Genomic DNA, 26,833 nt, shown 5'->3' on the forward strand with positions numbered 1-26,833 from the left:
CCCACTTTTACTTGCTTAATCTTGCTTAATCTCCTTCTCTGGCTAGACAGCCTCTACTCTTTACTTGGATTTCCCATCCAAAGTCTACCTCAGCATGACTGCTGACACTTTACATTTCCAATGCTTCAAGCTTCTATACCAATGCTGTTGCCAACTTAACTTTTTCTTGGGCATCAGAGACTTCCCCTTCCCCTGCTATAGGAAACATTCACTTGAGAGGGAAATTCTCACAGTGTCCATCATAGAGAACTTACTATTCATCGGACAATTGAAGAAATTACTTGCATATAGCAGATAGCCATCTGGGAATCCTAGAAGCTGTTCCACGCTATTTGGGCTATCCAGAAGCATAATTTTAAACTTTAGGCTGTGGCATCAGCTAAGAATGGCAGTAAGCAAAGATGTTTGTACAATTCTCTTGATAATAATTTTAATAATAATCATCATAATCTGTTTAGATGAAAGCCGTTGTACAGGACAGGCAAAGTTGCACAGATGTTGACAGTTCACCATGAAGTCCTTCTCAGTGTCTTTCTATCTAAACTGCTTTGTGTGCTACTACAAGAAAGAAATGTATTGTAACTGAGACACAGGTTTTTATTAGCATTTTACCTCAAGTTGGGTATGATGGAACTTCAATTTTAGAGGAACATTCGGCTAAAGTACTATTAAAATACGATGCTGTGTTCATTTAGTAATAAATTCTAGTAGTTGCAGATCATTTCTATGTTCAGGTTGTTATCTTGTAATACAAGATGTTGTCAAGTACACTGGAATCTTTCAATTACTAGGACTGTATATTGATTTCTTCCTTCTAAATTCAGGCTTAAATCAACCAATCTGACCAACAGTTTGTGTTTGTGGCTCATGCTCATCCCTTGTACCTTACATTATCATGTTTGACCTCCTCTAGTTGGTGTGGAGTACCACTGCAAGTCCAGCACAGCCATAACAGAGCTCGCATTCTTGATGTGGTATGTTGGACTCCTACAGCCAACGTTTCCCTGGTCTGTCTTGTGCTGCTGAAGCAGTGGATGCTGTGGCACCCAGCCTTGACAGCCAGAATGTAACAAAGAACAAGTCTCACAAGGAGCTGCTGAGGGAACTGGGGTTGTCTGGCCTGGAGAAAAGGAGGTTCAGGGTTAGGGAAAGAAAGAAAAATAAGAAAACACTTCCTGCATGGTAAATGAAACATTTAAATTATGTCATTTACTGGAAAGCTGGAATGCATTTAAGCAGCTATGATATTCTTTAGATTTCTTGCTTTGATAGATATCTGTATAGTCAAAAGATAATATAATTTAAAATCAGTATTTTTTTAAAATTTCCCCTAAAATAAACATCTTGAGTCTTTTTCTGTAGGGTGAAAAAAGGGAAGATTGATTTCTCCCAAATGTGCCTTGGAACCTACTCCATTTACAATTTTGCCATTATAAATTGATTCTTGGCAATGTATATACTAGTGCTGCAGATGCAAGCAATTTTCAGATAAGACAGAAATGATCAATCATTCTTCTGACTACAGTGTGGAGAGGGGGGAAGAAAAAGTGATTCCATGGAAATTATGTTTTTGGGAGTACCGATTCCCAACTCCTTCTGAGACTGATTTAATCTGGCAGAAGGATGATTTCAGCAGCAGTGCCGGCTTTAATATGCTGTCTAATTAGTGATGAGACCTAGTTTTCTTTCTGGCAAGCAATAAATAAACTTGTGATTATTTCTGGATTACAGAATAGTAGTTGAAACAACCAGTAGGAAACCCATTTTGGTAAACTTTTCTTTGAAAACACCCTGATGTTCTGAGAACAACAGCCTGTGAACTTTTAAGGCAAGTGAGGTAGGGATCCAAAGCAAAAGAAAATTATTGGTAATAAAAAATTATGTGGTGATCAAGAACTCTGTTGTCCAGACAAAGAAATGGACCAGCTGTACAAGCTTCATTCTGGCATCCTCAAATCCTGATGTTCACCTTTGATAAGAAAACAGTTATATTTGTGTTTAATAACATCTTTTGAGAAAGATACTCATGGTAAGCAGGATTAATAGGTGGGATGGGCAGCTCTGTGCTGAGCGTGGGACAGAGAAAGGTAGGTAGTGATGGGCAGCTGTACTGGCAGAACAGCACAGCCACAGTGGCTGTGTATACCTGATTTTGATGTTTGGAAGATAATGTGCTGAATCAGTGGCATCTTTCTGGGGCCTGTTGTAGGATTACTTGTTTGCTATTTGACCTGTTCGGTGGTTTTGTTGCTGTGTTTGCTTTTCTTAACAAGCACAGAAGTAACAAGAGCTTCTCTGTTTCTTTGCAGCTTTTACGAGAGTTGAAGCACCCAAATGTGATTGCATTGCAGAAGGTTTTCCTTTCTCACAGTGACAGAAAGGTTTGGCTGCTGTTTGATTATGCTGAGCATGATTTGTGGGTAAGTACAGATTTCCCTGAGTGTTTGAGACAGTGCAATAAGAGCTTGTTCATACTGATGTGTGTGTGCTGTACCTTCATATAGGCAGAGATGCATTAGTTTCTTGCTCTGTAATTAAGGGTCTAACTGAGATCCTGTTACTTTTACACTTTAAAGCCTGCCAAAGACTACGTAGAATTTTTTTTAAAATCAGATTGGGTTTTGAAGTGAAAAGGATTTTCCTGCAAGCTTTAATTGGAGTTAAAGAAAGTATTCCTAAATTGAGATCATCTAAAACTGTGTTTGGAAAAGTATTTAATACTTTTTTCCTGACATTTAGCACATGCACACAAAAGAGAAAAAGGAGAAGGACTGCTTTGATGAGTCCTCTCACTGAGATGCACTGCAAGTGACTAACATGCAATCATCTATATCCTAAACAGAGAATTTGTGACAGTATGAGTGGAAATAAAATAACAAATAAGTAAACTAATTGGGCCTACTGATGGACTATAACTACATGGAAGAGGAGTAGAGACTTAGATGTTTGTTATTAAGTTTCCAGCAAAATATTATGTGATTTGGTTTAGTCTATTGTAGAGGTGGACATCAGTGACATTGTGACTTGAACTCAGATGCAAATATTCAAGCTCCACATCTGTTGATAAGATGTGAGTTGCTTGGACCTGGATTTGTGTTTAAACCTGAAAGATATCAAACACGAAGTGTAATCAGTATGTTTATGATTCCTTTGAAAATACTGGCAAGGAGAGGAAGTGGTAGTATAAATTCCAGTATTACTTTTGAAGGCTTCATTAATATAGATGTTGCTATTACAAATGTTAGTGACAAGTTGCTTGATTTCTTCATACTTGGCTCTTGAGCTTGTAAATGACACAAAATTTTAATTGGACGGAAAGGAAACTTAGACCATTTAAAAGACACTTCTGGCTCAGAACAAGTAAAATCACGGTAATTTGTTCCCCTTCAAAAGCTTGAAAGATATTTAATTTTATTTCTCTTAAAGGCTAGCAGGTTTGTATTTTGAAAGTTTTCTTCATCAAAGTTCAGTGGACACTGAGAGTTTGTGTATTTCACATAACTGGTGGCAGTGATGATGAAGAGAAGTGCATCAGCTTTGTATGATAGAATTTATGTCTGCATTAAATGAGTTTATTCATTTTATGGAACAGTCACAACAAACACATTTTACTGCTACATTTATTGCCATGTGTTTTAAACACCTTTCTTCCTAACCTTTTCCATTTGATTTTGCTTTGGGCGTGTGGTTTTTACACTACATAGTGATTTTTCACATGATTTAACAGCTTTAGAAGAAGAATCACTGCAATTTGGTGTTCTTGCCACTCCTCCCATATGGCTGGGTATTGGATATAATCTCAGTGAAGTTAATTATTTTCTATTATTTAAGACTGAAATGTTTGTTACAATGAGGTACTTGATATTAACTGGTTTCTCCACTTCCTAACTCTCTCTTACGTTTTTTTTTTTTTCTATGGGACATGCTACACAAATCATTTCTCCTTTCCTGTATAATTGCCCATGTTTCCTCGCTTCTTAAGCCTTTGCCAGGAATTGTTTCCTCCCTTGCATAAAGTTGGCCATGTTCAAGGCCCTCTTGGTTCTGGCTTAACCTTGGTCCTCATTTCCTTTACCGTCAGCACTTCCCAAGCATCGCTCTTAATTCCCCTTTTGTCTGTTTTGCTCACTCCCAACTTTGTGTCTTTTTCCACGCTGCCTCCTACACATGGAACAGCCTCCCAATTAACGTACGTAAAGATCCTTCACTATCCTCCTTCAAAAAACTCCTGAAAATCCACTTATTTTGTAACGCATTTCAGTAATACCAACCACTTGTCATTCTGTCTGTGTTGTGTTGTGTTTCGCATTTCCTGTGCTTTACAGCTTGTGCCCTTTCAACTCTATGGGGTAGAAATTGTAGTAGGGGTTTAGCACTTTTTTTTATTGCTTAGCACCATGTGCTTCCCCAGCACTACATAAAGACAAGTAAGTCTATTCATCATGGATATATCTGTTTATAAGGATTTAAGTTTTGGAATTGAAGGTGTGCTGTCTCTAGAGAGATGTAGATTTCCAGAGACTAATGTTTTCTAGGTAGCTTAGAGTTACTTACCAAAGTCAGTAAGTATGGAAACTGTCCTTCTGTTCAAAGCTGCCCAGCTTTAGTAACTCCTATTGGCTTCAATGAGAAGAATAAATGCTCATCACATTCAATCATTAGATTAATTAAAATCATTATATTTTTCATCTTCTGTACTGGGAACATTTGGCAAGAGATGAATAAAGTATATTAGATGCTATCTTATTCTGTTAATTTTCTAATACTGAAAAAAAAAAGTCCTGTTCTAAAGGGTTGGTGCTAATTAAACTTATTAAAAAGTTCTTCTATGGTGAGCAAGAACCTTTTTTTTTTTTACTTCTCATTTAATTCTCAAGAATGAAACTGCTCAGATCTGAAATTTTATGTTTAGGTAGTGCATACTTAATAATTTTCTGTAACTTCTGTTGATACCATTACCAAGGAATGTAGAAGCTATGCTAATTTGAACTACTTTAGGTAGGCATTGGTGAACATTGATTATACTGTCCTTGACTACAAACATAGTCATTGATATTAATAACTAAGCCTATCAAAGATACTTTCTTTCCTTATCTCTCAAGTTGCATTATACAAAACAGTGCAAAGCCATTAGATTACCATAGAGAATATCTAAGAATTTAGGAATTCTTTTGACAAAATGATTTATAACTAGTTTCCTTTGATTACCAAAGTTCTTGGTGTAATACTCAATGTCATTATGAATTTTCTCGGCTATTTGTCTCTGTCAAAGAGAACTGGTAAAGTTCTCAGTGTACAGGATGTTAATTTTTGACCTTAAAAATAAAGGGTTTTTTTAAATGCCAAAATTTTTGCTGTTTTGTCAGCAAAGGAATAACTTCTTTATCAATTGAACTTTCTTGTATGTCCTTATTTCACCCTAGTCTTATACTTCTAGACAGTATACTGCTGTCCAGAACTTCCTGTGTAAAGCTAGTTCATTTAAAGACATTATTTAAATTTATATCAAATGCTTTAAATGCATGATGATTACTAAAATGGACTTTAAGAAAAATTTGATACAAATGAGATCTGTCCTGGAGGTGAATTGCTTGTTGTCGGTCTAGTTACTTTTAGCCACTGTAGAGGTTATAATATTTAGAACTTTTCTTTTGTTCCCTTTTACAGCAGATTTTTAATATTGAAAGTATTTTCTAAAGCACACATTTTTCGTACCATGGAAAAGCACACATTTGATGACTTCAATTCCATAGTCTCTCTACTTTAAGCAGGATTTTTGAATCTAAGCAACATTTTTGTTACACTTTTTTTTTTTTTTTTTTACTTTTGATATTGATAGATTATCTACCTTTCCTAGTTTTACAGAGTTAATTCTCAGACTCATTTAGTATGTTTGTATAATGTCAAATCTTTAAGATCCTCTTTTCTGGAAATATATGTTGTAACTTAAATAAGAAACTTCTGAATGGGTTTGATCTCATTCTGAAAAAGGGTGACATTTTTATCATAGTAAAATGTGTTAAGTATGTTTTATAGCAATAAAAAACATTGCTGGTTCTTAATAAATAAGTACATAAATAATTAACTACGATTTGATAATACTGAATGTGATAGTACATTCACTATCTAAGACCAGTTAAGCCATGATCTGTGTATTCTTCTAGGTTTGGTTGAATGTTTCTCTCTTACTATTAGCTTCCAGTGATCTCTAACAACTAAATGCCTAGCAGCAAATACTACTGAGAAACATGGAGTAAAATTAATCTTGGAATTATTGTTGGTAATAATAAAAATATATGGGCAGATTGGCTTTTTTAATAGGAAATACTTGTTATGTATATATTCTGCTTTTAAAAAATGCAGGGTAGAGATTATTAGCATAGTCATGTGTACCTAAAAATAATCATCAAATAATGGAAAGGAGAAAATAATCTTCCTACATGTGAATTTCATAACACTAGTTGACTCTTTTAGTCTACAAATAAATGTACTTAATTTCAGCTAACAACACTTTGAATAATCTTTTATAATAAATGAAATTGGGAGAGCATTGCATACTGATATGTGCAATAAAACTACATATTTGTTTAATGACATGAATATTGTCTAACTGCTCTGAGTTTAAACATATTCCTTAAATATGGTATAATCAGTTACAATTCTTTCTTCCACAGGCTTCAGTTTAGCTCTCAATCTTGAAGATAATTCAGATGCTAGTTGATGACAAATTTCTCTATACACATGAAAGTAATTTTTTCAGTGCAGCAGTTTCATTTTTTTATCTTTTGAGTTTCTAAAGTCATGTCTACACTTTTGTTGTAATTCAGGTGATTCTGCTAGGTGATTCTTCATGCAGTCTTCTCTCTTGTATGTGTATTTACCAATATAGGATTCTGCTGGCTGGAAGAAGAATATAAGATTTGTCCAGACAGAAGGTGATGGACTGGCATAGGTCTTTATGGCATGATTGATTGGTTCCAAGTGAAATGGATGGGGTTTTTTGATCATCAAAGTGATGGTTGAATTTCTTGCAGAGGGCAGTGGTATTCCTTGCCCATAGCTGTTTGTCATATTCTCAGAACATACACTTGCTTTTTCTGCCAGACTTGTACAAATTTGAGGGCAGTTTGTGGATGCATTTTCTGTACCACAAAGTGTGAGAATTGGAGGAAACAACAGGTAGGAGCAGGCCTCGAAACAAAGGCAAGGTGCAAAAGCATAAAATGTGTGAAAAATTGGTGTGAACAGAGTGGTGTGGTATGAATACTTTGTGTTTCACTTATATGTATACTGAAAGGGTAGCTGAATTCTGATGATTTTTATTAACATTGTATAGAGTTATTTTGACATATTTAGGACTGAAAGATATTCGAGACCTAGAAAGACCTTGGCAAAACTTAGGAAAATTATACAGGATCTGTTCATGCTTGTTCTGTGTTTCAGAGCTTAGATATTTAAAGCAAACTGGCATTAGCAAAAGTTGGCATGTTAAATTTCTTTACTAAAAATGTTCACCTCTTGTCACTTGGAGTAGGAGCTTTAGTTAGGCAGTTTGGTTAATGACATTTTAAAGAAGATACTTGATGATGGCCATGCACTGGCGTCATTTAGAGGGAACAAGCATGCATTTTTCCTCTCCTCTTGAAGGACAGTTTATGGTCATTGCTGTAATGTTTCCAAAATTGGAAACTAAAGTGATCTCTCTAGAAGTACTTCTACCAACTTCTGTTTTGATTTTATTTTACTTGTGATAAGTAAATTGACAAAATTTTCTTAATTTCTAAAACTGTGGTGTCTGAAATGAGTTATAAATGTAGGCATATGAAACTATGATTTATGTTTGGAACAGCAAACAAATGTTACTTGGGTTCATTGGGTCTTTGCTTTCTCTTTTTGAAAATCATGGAAACAATGCTTCTTTATTTTTTATACCACCTTAAGATTTTTATTTGATTTCTTTTAAAATGCTTTACATTTAAAGTAAACATAGTAATTTGAAGTAATTTCGTGTTTAAAATGAGACTGGAAGCCATACAGTATGAACCTTCCTCTTGACCTTGGTACCGATTTAACATGTAGCCAAGCTTCTCTCTCTTCAATATTAAAATATAACTTTACTTTTTATTGGCACACTGACATAATTCTGTTTTATTCTGAAAGGCTGGATTAGGGATTGGATAGAATGCAGGGTTTTTGCTGAAGGGAATGCAAGCAGTTTGCTTCAGCTGAGAGAGGCATCTGTGTTGGCATGATTGCATTTCAGTTTGATGGAGATGCATGTAACTTTTCAACAAGCATTGCCTTAAGCAGTAGAACTCAAGCAGTCAGGTTTTCTAGAGGCTTGTGTCTAGGGATTATCTCGTATGTTGAGGGGGGAGCTCACACTGTAACTTCATTTAGTCAGACATGCATAAAATCTCTCCATTAGCTGGCTTCCTACTTTTGTGATAAGTTTCTAGGTCTGACTTGTTTTAACCTCTGTCATACTGAACAGCAGCTCTTGGAATTGGGAATGGGATGACACAAACACAGACTTGGAAGCAGACTAAAATTAGGATCTTACTGAATGTTTATTTAACTGCTGGGTAAATCCTAGGGATTTGAATTTGCTCTGTATTGTTATGCATTATGTTTGCTTTGTTTATGGTGGAGAATTTAGAAAATGCACATAGTTCTTCACTTTCAACTTTCAAACCAATTTTAATGCACAAGGTAACATAGAAGAAGGCAGGCAAACTCCTAGATTGAGTATTGTTTCATCATTTTATTTCCAAATGTCTAGTTCGGTTTCTCCTCTTCATTTTTTGTCATTTATATGGTCTTGCCTTTTCAAGAGCTAAAATGGTCTTACTGCAATAATGTGGTTTATCCAGTTTTCCTTGCAATTGTATTACATTTTTTGAAGTTGAAAATTGGGAATAAGCAGTTAGTAAGTAAAACCAATAGTCCCAGAGATTGCAAACAGAAATGTATAGCTTCCTTGCTTTTCTAGACTGCTAATGAATGTGTACTTTAATGTTGGTCAGTGAAGTATTAATTTAATTTAGAATAAAGACTTAAAAGCACTTCTACAAAGTTGCTGTCTTGTTTAAATTAAAAACAAAATATGTACAAGCAATAGAAAATTTTTTACATTATGTTTATATTTTATAGTGAATACCTAATTGACTCACATCATTTTTGGGATCCAGTCAGTGGCAGCATGTTTTTAAGATTTAGGAATCAGAAATACAGATGCACAGAAGGGGAAAATGACTTGGCTAATTTTGCTGAATAGATTTCAGTATTGCTTGGAGTTCTATTCACCTCTTATGACATGTGTTCTTCTTTCATTTTGAAGGATTTTAGATATATCAGAAGAGGGTCTGCATCTGCAGTGTTCTAATGAACTAATTAAAATGAATTTATGTCTGCATAACACTGTGGATGGGTTTCTGTTCTGTAGCATGTGACTGGTATAGTGTGGATTGACAATTAAGGCATCCCTCATTAATTTTGCTGAATGAGTCTGGGTGTTTTCCAGCTTTTTTTGGCCAGGTGATGTATCAGTATATGTGACTTACCTTTAGGGAGTTGCAGCGAAAAAGGACATGGGGAGTGCTGAAGCTTTTTGACCCTTTGCTTATTGTCTTGTTACAAACATGCCTCTGACTTGTTTGGGTTGTGGAAGTCCCCACGTTTTGTTCTCAATGGTTGTCCATTAAGGGTGAGATTCAGCAAAGAATTTGAGTATACCTGATGGTTAGAAGCTGCAGTGTCCAACTTCACCTCATGCTTCCTAGAGAGGCAGAATGTGCTTCATACCTGTCATGGTTCAGATTTATACCCTCAACTCACAGGACAGTCTTGATTCTGTGCTATTCAGCAAAAAGATTTATTCAATGAGAGAAGTCTAGTTTCAAAGCCTAGTGGTTAGGTCAGTTATCTGGGAAATGGGAAATGCAGGCTACAATTCCTGTAATTCCTGTAAATTATCCCATACCTTTATTAGGTCTAAGATTCTGGCTGTTACGTGCTGTACTTGAAGCTGCACTTTGGGACTCTTCAGGCAGTGAAGCTAGTAAAGAGTGCCTCCTCCACTTGCATGGTGCACTTACGTATAAAGAGCATCCTAGTTTGTGTTGGTACCTGTATCCGTTTCTACACCTGAGGTCTTGGATTTAGACTCTTAAATATTAAATGTTTTGACATGTAAGGAGCACATCTCCCTGCCATAGCTGAAGTCAGCACAATTGTTCAAGTTAAAAAGTTCCTTTAGCATTGTTGTACTGCTGTGGCATCCTTTGCTTTGAAGCTTACTGTACACCTGATCTGCCAGATCACCAAAACTTTTGTCCTGTTGTTTTCTGATTTGATGCTCTTTTCTATCTATATTTTTTTTTCTTATTTAATTTGAGGTATGGTTTCTCCACAACAGTGGTAGGGGCATATAGATGTATTTCTGAAAATACAAAGAAATGAGAGAGTTTAGGCTTGCTGCCTCCAGTGGAAGAGATGATGTTCAGCAACAGCACCTGTTTGCTCTTCTGTTTCTTAGATGGACACTGTCATTAGAATTGCTGCTTAGTGTTTGTTAAATGTGTTGGTCTTTCTTTATATGAAATTGGATGAACTATTTCTTTTTAGAAAACTTCTCACTGTAGGACTTGGTCACAAGCACTGTGGATTCATTCCAATGTCATGGGCCAAATCCAGCTTTTCAGTTGCCTATACTACTTGGCCCTGCAATGTATTTTTAGCTTTTGTTCAGTTCTCTAAACTGTGATATTTGTGGTCTTTTGGATATAAACTTCTGTAGAGTAAGCTGGCAGGTTTTATTTGCGTTTGCAGGAAATTGGATTTTATCTAGTGGTGATATTGCTTGCTTCAAGCAAAACTATCTGTTTTAATTCACTTCTGCAATTCAATAACCCTTTCAAGAAAGGAGCTTGTTTCCTTAGCCTTTCTAACTGGGAGCCACATGGGAGGGCAGGGACAGAAATCCAATGGCATCAACCTGGTGCTGTCTCAGTCCCAACCTCCAGAGGTACCAGAGCAGCTGAGGCAGGGCCAGAGGCACAGCCACGTGTGTTTTTCCTCCTCAACACATCTGTGGTTAACTGTGTCCAGTTCTGTCTCATGAGACTCTCTTTCAGTTTCATTTTCTCTGTGCCTAAGGACTAATGTTTCGTGTGGATAGTAGTCAGTTTTTAAATGGGTGTAGAAATCCCTTCTAGTGATTACATGCACCTTGAAAAAGGGCAGGACTGGATTTATGGGTCTCTGTGTATGACCTTTGCCTGTTGGTCGCTCTGTATTTTTTCATCTCCTGTATTAATGAATATATTAATTTGTGAGTTTATGGTATCATTACTGCTTTATAAATTATATTGTAATTACACATGAAGGTGCTGTCTCAGTCCCCAATGAGCATTGTGTGGTACTAGGGACTCCTAGTTGAAGTTATGAGACAGAATCTTGTGACATCACAAGAAAAAATTTACTAAGGAAATAATCCCTTAAAGCATTTCATTACAGTTTCCAGAGTGATTGCACAACTAAAGGATCGGGTACTAAGAGCTTGTCTTGTTTACTGATCCTCATGAGTATATTAAAAACTGACAATCCTGTAAATTTCTACTGTTTTTAAATACACAGCCGTAAATACTGTACATTTAGTAGTGGAAGACTCTGTGGAAACATTGTTGATAGGGAGTAAGCAGGCTGTTTTGATTTATTTGTGGTTTTCTGCCTTTCTTATTTCTCTTTAAACAATATCGTTTACACTTTTGCTAAGTACAGTTTGACAGTGGCTAAAGTACTGGTGACAGCCAGAGGTAGCATTTACCATGAGTGAACATTAACTCATTACCATTTTCATTGGGAGCAGTAGTGACAAACTGGGTGGGGAGTGGGGATGGTGGAGGAGGGAGCTGGTCTAATTAAAGCACAGCCACTGGCTACCTCTTTAACCTGAGAAGGAAGAAGATCTTGAACTAGACAAATCCTGTTTAAAGAATTGGGTAATTAATAGCGCTATTCTAGCATTTTGTATCCTTTTCAGTAAAAATTCAAACTGCCTTTATTATTTCTCCCTTTCAAAAGACACATAATTGAAAACTATTTTGTTATTTCAGGTGCTTCATTGAATTGCCTTCAAAAAGGAGATTTTTTTTTTTCCATCTGAATGAACATACTTAGTTGTTTGCTAAATGACTATATATTAAGATCGGGTTTGTGCCTTGCATAGCCCCACCTTACCTGAGGATTGAAAAGGTAGAAAGGCCTCACTCCAGTTTATTTCTTGTACAGTGTAGCAAAACCAAGCCTAACCCATCATCTCCATGCTGATCTTAGAATTAATTATTTTATGACTATTTCATGATCTCTCAGCAATCTTTTAATGATTTTTTTTTCATCAGCTAATACTGGGGTTCTTTCCTGCATTCTGTGTTTTCAAGTGGTGTTTGTCCTCCAGTGGGCAGACTGACTATTGTAATCCAAGAGCCACCAGCTTGTCATCATCAATGAAATATGCAACCAAAACTTGGAAGCAAGAAGACAACCATTTTTCGATGTTTGAACATGATCTCACTGAAATGTTGTGGTGTGGGGTTTTTGGAGTTGTGCCATCCCCCGCCCTCCCCCTTCTAATATTTATTAAAACGTTTACTTAATCTCTGTCTACTGGGATTCTGATTTAGGGGGGAATAGTAGTTGCAAGTATGATATCCTGGGTGTTTTGGAAGAGGAGGGGAAGTGTGAAAACATAGTGTGGTCCTCCTACTGGTAGATACTCCTGGTTTGAAAGGTTCTGCTCTAGCTGCTGAGGGTAAGAGGATTCCATATGGGGAGGAGGGAGGAAAGAGAATGTCTAAGACCCTTTACTGGAGGTAAGTAGCCAGTACTTAGTTATTCACAAAAACTTGACAGCTGTTCTTTGAAGCAACTCAGAGAATAAAAACAATTTAAGAGAATTGTGAGTGCATCACTGTTACTTTAATTGCGAAGTTCAACAAACTTTGTATTTCATTCCATTATTTAGTGTTAGTAATAAAAATACCCCAAAACACCCAACCTTCTCACCTATCACCTAACTTTCTTCATGTTTCTACTTGTTTTATTTCTAGCATATTATCAAGTTTCACCGTGCCTCAAAAGCAAATAAAAAGCCCATGCAGTTGCCAAGATCTATGGTTAAATCCCTACTCTACCAGATCCTCGATGGAATCCATTACCTCCATGCAAACTGGGTGCTTCACAGAGATCTGGTAAGTGTGACGTGATACCTGGTTGAGAAAGTTCCACGTGTGTGCTGTTGGGCAGGACAAGAAAAGCCCCTGTTAGTAATCTTGTGTATCGACCCCTACAGCTCTTCCTGTTATTGTTGCAGGAGACCAGTTGCGACTTCAAACATGAAAACAAACTATGCTTTCACATTGTTTTTATCTGAGTCATCTGAGCTCGGACAATGATGCCAGATCCGGTAAAGGGATTGCAGATATCAATATCCGAAAACAGTACGTGAGACAGCTGATAATTGTTGGTTGAACATTCTTACAACTTTTCGCATGACTTTGAAAAGGCATCTAAATAGGAAAGTGATTGATACCCTTTTACATTGTTTGGCTTACGTGCAAGTTACCATAAAAGCTAGTGAAAGAGTAGTTTTTTCGTGGAGTATTTCTTTTCCATGTGGTATTTTTTCTGACCGTGAGAAGAGAACTATAAAAGAGTTATCGTCTTGAAATTTCTCATGACCTGAAGTAGCTCTTGAAGTTGATTGCAGATTACAAGAGCAGCCTTGTCTTAGTTCCCCTTTTCCCGTTAAAGTTTTCCATTGCTCCTCATAATTAAGTGAAGTACTACTATGGTTTATGAAAAGAATACTAATACGGGTGTGCTGCCACTTGCATTGTAACTAGAATGTTTGGCATGAGACAAACAATGTGATGGTTAATATGCCAAATAGCACTCCTAGGTATGGTAGTGTAACCTGTGTATAAAGTCACTACTTTTATTTGGTTATTTTTTGTAGTTGCCTCAGTATGTCAAAATAGGGCTGCGTGTCCAGAAACTTAGCAGTTTCTAATTAAGTTTTGTGAGACATAGATTGTTCTTGAATTTTTAGTAGTAAGTAGGGACTTTGGTTAATTTTTGGATGTAGAGCAAATTTTTTTGTAATAGATAAGAATAAAGTAAGGCAGGCCTGGAATACAAGTCACAAACACTTTCTGAACTAAATTTTATTTGATGTTTGTTGTAATAACTAACAGCAGTGGCCAGAACAGGTTTCAGTTTTTGTTATGGATCTTTTTTTTACTTTGTTCCTTGGTTGTTTATTGTTGGTTTTTCTGTTAAATTCCAGATGTTAATATATTTGGGGAGAGGTGTGGGGTGTGGTTTGCCTTTGGAATAGTAGCCATGACCAAAAACAGGAAGCATGTACAATTCTGATTTTCACGTTAAAATTATTACTTTCCTAAAGAGTCAGCTGCTGCTTTGGCAGAATGCTCAGATGTAATTAGATACAGCTTGAGAAGGAACACCTGGAAAGTCTATATCCAGCTCTGTTTAAGGGAGACATATCTGTTCATGGAACTGTTAATTATATACACACTTAAATGCTATATATGAACTTGGTATTTTGATAGGAAATACAAGGTGGTATCTAAGATAATAAAAACAAATGCCCTTGATAATTTTCTTTCTGGTGTTGTTATTTCAGCCTGCAGCACCAGGTGTTTTGTGTGACTAGTGCTGCTACTTTACAGTTCTTATCTGTTGCTGATGAGTTGCAGCAAAACTATTGTCTAATGTCTTCGTCTTTTTTTTTGAAATTTTGGGAGATGATGGTTGCTGTTGTGAAAAAGATGACTATATTTTTGTGGTTCTGGAATGATAGTGCTTGAATGATGTTGGCATAATTGAGAGAGGAGAACAACAGAAATTTGTGAAGTCTTAGTGTGTTCTTGGTCTGCAAATAAGTGTAAACTGATGGATTCCAGGATGCTTCAGAAAGACGAAGGAAACCAGTTCAAAAATTGCTTTGATACACTAATGATTTAAAGGTGTAATCAGAATCCTTTGCCTTTAAAAATTTTTTTCTGATTTCTGAAAAATTCAAGTATGTCAAATAGTTGTATCTTGAGCATGGTAAGAAAAAAGCTGATGTTATTCTGGATATGTCCTTGTGTCTGCACTTGAAATTAGAGGTTAATATAATAATTTAATAATCAATTTAAATCCTTGATTAACCAGAAATTTTTATTTATCTGTAATTTTTATTTGTATGCTCATACTTGTGACTTTTTGCTACTATGAATGATACCTCAGGCACAATTTCACTGGAGTCAGTTTCTTGCATAATACATAAATACCAGCTCTTCAATGTCGTCTTAAGCTGGGGAGCAATTTTTCTGGTGGTTTTCTCTTTGCTGTTTTAATTTACATCTGCTGGAGAAGTATTTTTCTATTTTATGTAAACCAAATTTTGCATCAAAACACCTTGTACTTTCTTGGTTTAATAGAACTCTGTTCTTACTATTTTTAACCTGTATTTGGATGTAGACCAAAGATGGTGACATCCATGAAAGTCATGTTATGCTTATTTCATTGCTTAAAAAAAATAAAATTAGATTATCCAAGAATATTTATCATAATATTAGTCAAAGTCTCCTGAGACATGGAAATGATCCCTGTAATTTATTTAACAAATGTTGTGAAAAAACAGAAACCTGTGAGGTTAGGTATTTACTCAGAGGTATTTGAAGAACATTGTTTAAATCTTAATTTACTACTGCCTTAAATCAAAGAGGTTTTTAAAGAAGCTGGAATACCAAATTTGTTACTTGAAAACCTTAAAATTACTAAGGTATTTTTAATTAAATAGTTTTTAAGATCAGCAGTAGCCAGCAAACGCATGACGGGGTAATAAAAGTGGTGAACAATGTGAACTTGCCAACTTGAATTCCATGTCCTTTCCTTGGGCTGGGCTAATGGATGGGTGTTGCCACAAGGAGACAGTCTCGTTCCCCTCTTCACCGCCGCCAGGCATTGACACCAATGTTAATGGCCTGGCAGGGGACTCTCACCTGACTTATGGTGAGCTCCTTCAGGGAGTTAAAGCCACAGAAAGTGTCCTCTTTTCACCTGCAGAGCTTGCTTTCTGCAGGGTTAGCTCCCACACTGTGCAGGAGCTGATGCAGAGGCAATGCGAGGCTGGAGGTGATGGCAGAAAGCTCAACAAGCTGTTCTAGCATCACCTGTCATTAGATCGGGTTATTTTATTGTTAAAATGCACTATTTTGATTCTTAGAAGGGAGTGCAAGTGTTCTTAAAAGATTAAATCAGGATAACTTTGTGATGCAAGACTTAGGGCAGCTTAAGTCTGCCAGCACAAGTCCAGCTTTAGGAAAGTGCTCAAATTGAGGCAAACACCAAATAGACTTTCACTCATGCTTCTAGAAACTGGAAACTAATTTAGTGTAGTGTATCTTCCAATTTTTTGTAGTATTTGGGTTATTTTGTGTCTGGCTTTTGTATCCTGAGGGTAGCTTAAAGGTGCTAAATGACTTTTTAGGTATATTTTTTTAGCTAAGCTATTAATTTCTCTCAGTTAAAAAACATTCAGCCTTTATGGCAGGATTCAAACAAGTAGAGACTATGGGACAGGAGCACTGGATTACTGATTTCTTTGAATAGCCTTGTGTCAGTTTATACACAAGGTGGAGTTGACCTAAGTTTGTGAAAATCCATGCATTTGTTCTCCTGTCAGCCCATTTTGAGTGGGATTTTGCTGTTGAATTGCATGTCATTGGGCTATGATAATTTTCTCATTTCAACATAGCAGCATTCCTGAAAGCTGTGCAAGAGAAGAGGGGGCATTTGCTGGCTCTGCTAGCTGCTGGAGCACTTCATTATGAACAAGAGATTAATAGAGAGAGCTCTTGGAGAAAAGACCTTTGAGTACTAAGCTTTTGGCTTTTTAAAATATTCTATATACACTGTGGGCTGTCCACTTGAACGGGATCTAATCAGTGCTCCATACCGCAAATTAAGAGCAAGTTAGAAGATGCAGCACTTGAAGTACAGTATTTCAGAGTGTTCTGAGATCTTTGTCCCCTTCTCCCCTAGAAGTGAAGTATTTCGATTATACAGGAATGTTCAGCAAAGGTCTTACTTTGCTAGGCTGTCAAAAAATGGAGATCTCCCATGTAGTGTTTACAGTGTCTGTTCATGTTAGCAACTGAAAGGATTTGGGCACTCTCTTGTGCTAATAATCCCTCTGTAGATAAGTTGCTTAAGGTCAAAAGCAGGTAGAGACCATATCCTTTAGCACCTGATAAAAGCAATTTCTATTTGTAACAGAATGTATTTTCCTGAAGGGAGGTATTATCTATGGGATGTTTGAAGTGCACAGAATCCATACTGAGAAATTAATTTAAGATTCCACTTATGTCCTTGGGCATTTCTTTAGAATACTGCATAATATTATTAAAACTACTGGTTGAAAAATTAATGTTGGAACTCAAACTCACCAGAGAAATGCAGATTTCTTCTCCCCCTCCACCCTTCTCCCTAAGATTGTGTTAAATGGTTGCTCTAAGGGTTCTGCAATAGAAAACTTACTTGTTGTGATGGTCATATAAAGTAGCTTTGTAAAATGAGCCAAGTTGCTTAAGTGTTTTTATTATATAAACATTAATCTGGACACGTCTGTGTGGGGTTTTCTCAGTGTAACCCTTTCTCTCCAAATCAACCTTTTCACTCTAATTTCACTAAGGAGAGGGAGGAGGAATCCAGCTGTGGTAAAGACTTTGCTACTGGTTTCCCATCTGCAGCTTTTTTATTACCATTCCTTTGTCTGTTAAAGAAGGAGAAAATAACATCTACGTTCTGTAGTTTGTTTCACTATGTCATCTGTATTGGGAGGAGCTAATTTTATTGTGTGCTTAAGTTAATCAGTTTCTGTTTGTTTATGGAGTGGATTATGGAGGGTCTATGTGCTTCTCCCACCTTCAGAATTTATGGAGTACTAATCTGGGCGTTTTTGGTGGAAGGACATAGAAGACAATTGAGGTTGACGTAATTTTGACTCTGCATATCTGTCTGTATAGCAAATGTCTATACACAGCCTTTAGGATGATCAGATGTGTGAGCTCTCAGATACAGGCATCTTAACAAGTCTCCTGGATACCCAGCTGGTGTAGTAACAGTAAGCCCAGTATCTTTCCAAGGGTGAATCTTGAGCAGAGCCAAGAGATGCCAGTGTGGTGTCTGGCTCCGGCTGGCCGTGACTGCACTCAGGGCAAGCTGTCTTCTCCAGTGCTCCCGCTCCGCATCTCTGGTGGAACTGTGTGCAGTGGACAATGCAGTAGTTGTTGTCTCTCAGGGTTTTCTGGAAACTGCAGCCATTTGCAACCTGGGTTTTCTCCTGTCACAAGTAAAGCAGAAAGGGAAAGCCCAAATGGAAGGGGTTAGACAGATAATTTTCTGTGGGAATCTGCAACTTCTGTCTCTCTCAAAAGCACAGACTATTCAGAAATGATTAAACTAATTAGTTTTTCATCCTCTCTGATAATTTGTGGGGTTTTTTAAAAATATTTTTGTTTATTCAGAATAAGTATTTTAACTGACCCATCACAATGTTTCTATAGAATAGCAGCATTTTACTAAATTTTCAGTAATTCAGTTATATTAAATTCAGTAAAGCTCTAATAGTTTTCAGGTTTTTAGTTGACTGATTGACTTTTAGTTTAGGGAAAACCCCCAGTCATTTCCTCATAGTAATCCTCTTCAGTAGGTAAATGTGCAGTCTCTTACCATGGACTTATACCTGAACTCTGCTCTAAAACTTTGCTCCCACATTACACAACTCACTTAACTTGTCTTTGCCTCTGTTTCCCAATCTGTTATTTATGGGTCTATTTTGTAGCTCACTGCTTTATGTGCTATAAAATTGGTATAGTATGGTTTTGTAGGTAATTTCTTTTTGTCATTTAATGCTCTTCTTCTAGAAATAAAAACAATTGCATATTGTATGAAGCCATCAGAAAGCTTAAAATTATGTTATGTGGATACTCACTTTTTGCTTCTGCTTTCATGCTTTCATTTCAAAGCCTTTGATAAAAAATTGCCTATTATTACTAGTTTATAGTACTTAACTACTTCTCCCACTTCCTCCCTATGCCCTCCCAAGATTTTCCAGTAAATGATGAGAAAAGTTACCTAAAAAGCAACAGAACTGAAGTGGCTTTTAAATTTCCCACTTTCATTTTGCTATGCAAGCAAACTGGGGGTTTGAAAAATAAAATGTAAATAGATGTAGAATGTAGGTGGGAAACTCCCCTTTTACTAGCAATTCTAAAATGGGATTTTTGTGCTGATATCAAAAGTAAATTTAGATACAGGTTCATGCATCCCTCTCTTGACAGGCAGCTGCTGTGCAGGAATGTAGAACTGTTGGGTCCTGCCTTCTGCCAGTAATTTTGTACTGGCTTGAAAAGCTTCTTGGCCCTGTTGCCCCCATTTGAGCATGCACATGGCTCCTGTAAATAAATACCAAGTCAACCTGTCTACCAGTTTCTTTAAACTTGTAAAACTCGCTGTAATTGTAATCCCCACAATTCTGTGTCGTCGTGTGTGTGCATGCATGGGAAGGATGCAGGAATATGTATGGACATGCACTCCTGACTTGTGTTGTTCCCAAGCTGTGTATGGGTTCGGGCCTCCTAATCATTTATTATTCCATCTGCACGATCTCTTTGGGATGGAGGGCACTTTCCACAGTGTCAGAGAACCATATGAATGATCCTACTCAGCTTGCAGATTTCCCAAAAGAAAGGAAATGCAAGCTAAACCCACGTATTTCAAGAAATTAGACTCTGTTGATGACTTCGAATTTTCTAACTGAAAGGTCAACACATTTTTCTTCTTTTATATCTGGTTAGAGAGAAGATAAACTTTTTTATTTACTGGTGCAGAAGAGCAGTATGTAGGTGCCTATACACATATCAGTACATGCTTCTAGATAGATAAATGAACCAGAAATTTTATGTGCTGATTAACAAACTGAGTTTTATCAGCATATGCTTTTATTTTTTTTTAAATTTTTTTAGCATTAAACATATATTGGGGGCACCTATTAAAAAATGGTGCATTTCTCATTACTGAGAACTTTGCTTTTGTCCTTCAGTTGTAAAAACTAATCTTCACATGATTTAAAAAGGTATGTGAAGACGTGCAGACTGTTACCTCTGTTGTGTACATGGAAACAGCAATTTTTCCATGGCTGACTAATGCATACCTTTTGGTTTGTGGCAAGAGTATTAAGATGTTTGTAGATTAATTTTTACTAATAAAAATAATTACAGTTGAGGAGAAATGCTTTACCTCAGGTTCTGAAACAAGCTTATGCTCATAAAACCCTGACTGGATATAAATTCAGATGAGTCAGAAGAAACAAAGGGGCTGATTTAATGTTCTTTTGGCTGCATTTTGCTGCTAAAGTCAACAGATGACATATGGCCTGTGAACTTCTTATCTCTTTTCCTGAGATGGAAAAAGGGCAACAAGGAAGCAAAAGTATTAAAATAATTCTAGAATTTATTTGTTTGTTTGTTTGTTTTTCCCTGATACAGAATAAACAGATTGAAAACATCTTCTTTTCTAGTAGCCCCAGTTTAGGTACTATCTGTGTAAGGAGGTTTCTAGTAAATACGTGATGTATTTAAACTTACTGTTGCAGCAGACCATTTGGAGTGAGGAAACTAAGTTTTGCCTTCTAAGTAAAAATGCAAAGTTTAGAAGCTGCTTTTAGAAGTTTTTCTTTTTTTTCTCTTCAAGAAAGTACCCTTGGGATAATGGGATTGACTACAATTGCATCTATGGGATTATTTCTGTTTGGACTCATTACCCCTTCTGAATAAGGCTACAGAGGTTGGCACCATCTTGTTTTACAGTAATAGAAATCAATGAAGCTCAAGAAAATTATGTTAAAATCAGTGAATACAACTAATGTAACAACATATAATCAAGAAAAAATGAAAAAAGGGCATTCTTTTCCTCCATGTTGCTTGCCATCTTGTGCTTTCTCATGTACATTTCTCTTCATTTGCAAACATGCCGTAGTTACTGCTGCTCCACTAAGCAGTTGCAGTAACATTGCAGATTGTCTTGCATTTAAATTAAACATCTTTGATTAGTGATCCAGGAAGCTGCAGTGACTAGCAAAGGATGTTAGTTTATTTCTCATTTTGCTATGTGTGAACTTTGTCAAAGAAACTGGCTCTGCTGCAGAAAATGACTGATCAGCTGGTGTTTCCCAGATGGCTTATCTCAGGACTCTGTCTTCTCCAACCTCCATGCTTTCTGCTTTCTGGCTAATGTTTCAGAAATCACTGGCCTTATGGTAGCTCTTGAGACCAAATACTACAGTTATTTATGGCAGTTAAAGAAAACAAAGGAAATACTTTGCAAAATCTATGAAGTGATCCTCTCAGAAATTGGGCATTTGGTCTTCAGATTCATCTCTAGGGAGGATTATGGTAATCTTTTTCAGAATTCCACATAAAACCATCTTGGAATTAAAATTTCAAGACATTTTAATTAACACAGGAACAATTCCTTCAAGATATCTGGACCACTGCTAAAATATTTATGATATTCTGTCACCTATTTTAACAGTGAAGCAGCAAAGATTTCAAGACAAAAAAGGCTTGTTATAGTGCAAGTAGTCAGTGTTAAACACACAATTTTCTGAATACCAAACCTCAGTACTAATAGGACTTTTTAAACTGCTATTCTCTGTTGTTTTCCTGCCCTCTGGAAGCTAAAGCCCATGTGAATGTATGACAGGTGTTTTGACAGACCCCCATTCCACTTCATTCAGCACCTCAGTGGTGTTAGAGCACAATTCACCTTCTGGTTTCCTTTGAGTGGCTTGTAGAAGCACTTCCAAGCAGTTCAGTAACCTTTCTGTGCTACTATATAAAGTAGTTGAAAACTGTGTGGAAATAATTTTATTCTGTTTAAGTAAGCTAGTGGCATCTGGAAAGTGTTCTTGTTCTGAAAGTGTTCCTGCAACCCTTTCCTCCCACCCCCAAGCTAGCCCTCCATGTGTGATGTTTTGGCTCCTACTGGTTTCATAATCTTTGAACATAGGTTGAGGTTGTTTTTCTATTCGTTTATTTCTATTTAACCAATTCTGGTTTGTTTGGGATGTTTTTTGGGGTTTTTTTGGGTGAAGTGTTCTACCTAACCAAAAAAAATAGTCTTAAAAATGAAGCCAGGTTGTACTGGGAGTTTATGCCTGCTTGTTTTGCTAGTTTAAATATTGAGCCCAAGTCCCAGGATTTAGTATGGTAATGTTCTGTGTAGCTGGTGTTCTCAAATGTAACTCATGAAAAAAAAAGTTCCATAGCCAATATTTTGCATTCCTGAAAATCCTCTTGGAGTGGGGGATTTCAGCTACTCAAGCCATTTTGTCTTACACAGTAGTAGTTGCCAAAGAGAGGATTTTTCACAAATGTGTCTTCTGTTCTACATTCTTCTTTAATCCATGAAATGCACTTGTACATTTTTACTTTGATTTGCCTTTCATGTAGTTACTTTTGATGTAACAGTTGTGGATGATGAATGTTAGAATTATGAAATAAATGCAAACTCCAGTAGGTTACATTTTAATGAGCTGATACTGACTTCTAATGCTATGAAAACTGTTTCTGTGGCTGTTTAACTGCGAGTATGATTAGCTATTTGCCAGCTCAGCTGAAATAATATTTCTTAAATAGGATGTTTAAAGTTTGGTTTGTTTCTTGACTTTGAGTGGGAATCCCGGTATCAGCCCTAAAACTGTTTATCAGGTAAATATTAATTTGAATTCTTGATAGCTAAACCCAAGAGAATTGGAGACCCATTTAGGTTTTGGGTAAGGCCTGTGCTTGAAATTCTGATTATAGCTGGATAATATAATACATTTTCAGTAGCTTCTTAGTAATTTTGCTGTCAGCAAGCATATATGCTGTTGCTGGCTGGCTGCTGCTCTTTTGTAGGATGCAGGATTTACTTGAAGCTTGTTTCTCACTGCACGTCTCCTTGCTCTGGTGGGGAGCTGCTGTTCTTCTTTGGTGCCAGCTTCTGTAGTGTGAAGGGAAGCAGTAAACCTTTTAGGGGACCTAAAAGTAATCTTTTCTATGTACCATAAGAGTGCCTGAGTGTATATTGCAAGTGGTTTGTTAAGTTTGAAAAGATGTTAAATCAAGCTGTTTTCTTGTTTATCTCATTTCAAGATTTTTTTTTTCCTTCTTCAATGTGAAGTTTAGATTCTTATTTTTTGCCCTCTCTATAGGGATATATATTCCTATTCCTTTATATTTCTTCATAACTTGTAGCTTACTCATGTGCTGTTCCCCACAGTTCTGCTCACTTCAGGACTTTTCTTTTTGCTTCATTGGAAAAATACTAGATGCTAATCTCTCTTCCTTACTCTCACAGGTGGTGTACATTGGGGGCACTCAAGAAAGTCTGCATAAAGTGTTGAAATAGGTTAACTAAACTGTGTTAAACTTGTTTCTGTGTGTCTCCTGAGTGGTCTGAGAAGTACCAATGTGGCTATTCTGAAAATGGTCTGTGCTCAGTTCAGCTGTGCCAGTGCGAGGCAGTGGTGTCCCTGCGCAGCCCTTTGTGGCAGTGGGGGCGATGCTGGGTACCGTGCACTCAGTGATGTGAGGGTGCTTCTCCACTGTGTCTTACCCAGCCTTTGAGGTGCAAAAAGTGGACTGGAGTGCCACAGCAGAGGAGCCCGTGCATTCCAACCATCTGCTGGCTGGGTGATTATTTCCAGGTGAGACAGCATGGACTATTTAGAGGCAGCAACATTTTTAACTATACACTGGTATATATACTGGTATATAACTATACACTGGTATATATACTATGGTGCACATGATGTGGGACCCTTTTTTTGTGTTTGGGTAGTTTTTATTTCGTTGAAAACCTTAAACTAATGCAAAGGGTATGGCTACATGAACAAGTTACAGCAAGGTAGTCTAGGGTGTGGATTTACTCTGCATTAGGTGCTCTGTAGTATCTGCTCACCTGCATGTTTTTATTCTGCAGAAAATGCATAGTCCTTTGATATCTCACTCCTTAATGAGGGTGAGATAAAATTGTCCTGCTTACTGTCATTAAAACTGGACAGCTACTTTGTTAATTTCCAAGTTCTTTAAATTGTTTCTGAGAATGATTTCATGAAAATGTGAGTGACTAAAATGTCAGTATAATAGTGACAGTATGATATTGGGTTTTTCTGACTGGTGCCTGTATGCTGTGCTTGTAGAGCAGTGCAGCCTTTTGGGTACAGTCCTCCTACTGTGTGTGTCTAGTTTAGTCTTCAGCATGCAAGAAGCACTTCAGTCTGACAAAAAATTTTGTTCAAAACTGAAAGTGTGTCTCTTTTCATCTTATTAATGTTAGATTTCAAGTTGTTAAATGTGTTGATAGCTTTGGGATTTTTAATAGTAGGGACATTGCAGTCATTAAATCTGTATCACAGCTATTATTGCCTCCAATAAAGCTTCTCTAGACTTTAATCCTAGTCCTAAATTTGTGACTATTTTCAAAATTGGTGTTGCAACTATAAAGAAGAATTTCAGCTGATGAGCATTGACTATATAAAACATGGGACAGAGTAACAGGAAGTATAAAGTGCTCTGATGCTGTGTTCTGAAAGCCAGGGATTTTCTCAAAGGCATTTTGTTACACAGTAAACTTTTCAAAAATCATAACCTGGCTTTGAATAACAGGACTTGAGTGTCTAGCCTGTTTATACAGTTTGAAAAAAGAAAATAAAAATTTCCACAGGAGTTTGTTTGCATTTTAAGCACTTGATTTTTGTGAGAATGTCCAAAGACTTACTGGCAGCATCAATAGTGAGGTAAATCCTAAAACTTGAGCACTGAAAACATAGATATTTTATCTAGTAGGCTGAGGCAGATTTGCTGTAGCAAGGACAATTGTGTCTTACTTTTAAAGTGTATAATGTGTTTGGAGTTGTTTAATTTAAAAAAAACCAAAAAAATTAGGGCAGCTTGACCTGCCACTCTTTAACATGCTCATGTTTTTGACGTGAATCACAGAATGTTTCTCAGGAATTGGCAGTATCTCACAGCCATTGCATGTCTACACAGGCTGTTTTTCATTTTTTAAAAGGGCATAATTGTTGAATGGAAAAATATTATAATTAGTTCTGAACTACTTCGGATTTTGTTTTCGGCACGTAGAACCTTCTTCACAACTATTCTTCTGGTTTTTTTCTTGACACAAATCTTTCATTTGCTTCCAACTTCCTTCTCCTCTGCCCACGTTCCATATCTGTTGATCTGCCTTTTGCCACTTCTTTAACATTACTCATATAACCTTGACTCAGCTTTGACTTTCCTGAAATACTCCTCTATCTCATCTTCACGATCTTAATTATCGCTCCTCCCTTTGGCCTTCGCAACTTTGAGTTCTGTGGCTGGTACAGGTAGAATGCTGTGTTTCATAACTTGACCCCCATGTAGGAAAAGCTCACACATTCCAGGTGGAGTGACTCTCCTTTGTTTTAGGTTCTCATTAAAAGTACCATACTCATACAGAAACTTTACAGACTCATAGAAACTTAGTCTCTGGATTCTGAATTCGGTGACCCTCCTTACTGTAGTGGTTCTGCCTCAGAAAAGATGTTGAGACTGACTTTTCTAAGGCTTTTTTTCCCCCAAAACAGCTTTTCTGTGTTTCCCCATGCAAAATTATATGTATCAAATCTTCTTTCCCTATCCCTTCTAGCTTTTAGCTTCTATTAGTAGCTTTATGTGTGAATATGGTCATGTATGTTTAAATTGCTACAATCTATAGTTCTGATATGTCTCAATTTTTATGTAACTCTTCTAAAGCATTTGGAGATCATTGGGAAAATACTTTACAAAATAAAAAGGGGGTTTATTCATTTTGGGTTTGGCAGGCCTTTATTTATTTTTTTTTTAACAGCAAATAGCTTTTTTGTCAGTACACTTTAAAAATAAAAAAAAAAGGATCAAAAAAATCGAACTTTCCGGTTTGTGTTATTTAAAATATCAGAAATATATGTGTTACTGAGTACAGGGTTTTTGGAGGTGTCAGGCTGATCCCTTATCATGATTAACTAGCTTGCATGAAAGTTGAAAATCTTCAGCTACAGACTTCAGTCTAGAATCGGCCTTGACTGACAATTGATTGCAAAAACCTTTTAGAAGTTGGTGCTGCAAACTGTCTGTAGGCATTCCAGGTCAATCACTAATTAGCCATTCATCATGGTATTAGATACAGCACAGCAATTTCAATGTGTAAGAGGGGTCTTGATGCTCACTATAAAACTATTATAAAAGTGTTGCAAGTAACTCCAGAGACATTAACAAGGCTTTACTTAAATGTTAATGTGTTAGGTTAAATTTTTCTAAGGTGACTTCATGATTTCTTTGTTTTGTGCGTATGTGTCATTTGGAAAGAGCCTAATCTTCAAAAGTAGTTAACAGACTCTCACATCTTGTCTTAAGCTGGCTTATCTAAAATATTTAAGCATCACCTGTTAATATCCTGCCAAGAACTGCTTTTTGGTTTGCATTAATGACAAGTAATACTAATAGCTAATGTATTCGTTCATGAAAGCATCTCTTAACATAATTGCCTTCTGATGCATGTTTATCAGGTGGTAAAATAAAAAATGGAGATTCTGGCAATATACTACAGAAACAAATTTTAAGAATCTGAAATGCTGTGCTGTAACAGTCTGTTATACTATATAAATATATTTAATGTACTTTCTTTCCCCCAA

At 36.6% G+C, this 26,833-nt stretch overlaps 1 protein-coding gene across 2 annotated transcripts in view; it reads left to right on the forward strand.

Moving 5' to 3' along the window:
* CDK19 (cyclin dependent kinase 19) overlaps window positions 1–26,833 on the forward strand; it is a 121,184-nt gene that overhangs the window by 43,161 nt on the left and 51,190 nt on the right. For both annotated transcript variants that reach the window (XM_039568667.1, XM_039568666.1), the window contains exons 3-4: window positions 2,310–2,420; window positions 13,110–13,250. In XM_039568667.1, coding sequence (XP_039424601.1) covers window positions 2,310–2,420; window positions 13,110–13,250 — 252 coding nt within the window. The remainder of the gene's footprint in view (window positions 1–2,309; window positions 2,421–13,109; window positions 13,251–26,833) is intronic.

This window comes from Corvus cornix, chromosome 3 (assembly GCF_000738735.6).
Source record: "Corvus cornix cornix isolate S_Up_H32 chromosome 3, ASM73873v5, whole genome shotgun sequence".
Lineage (NCBI taxonomy): Eukaryota > Metazoa > Chordata > Aves > Passeriformes > Corvidae > Corvus > Corvus cornix.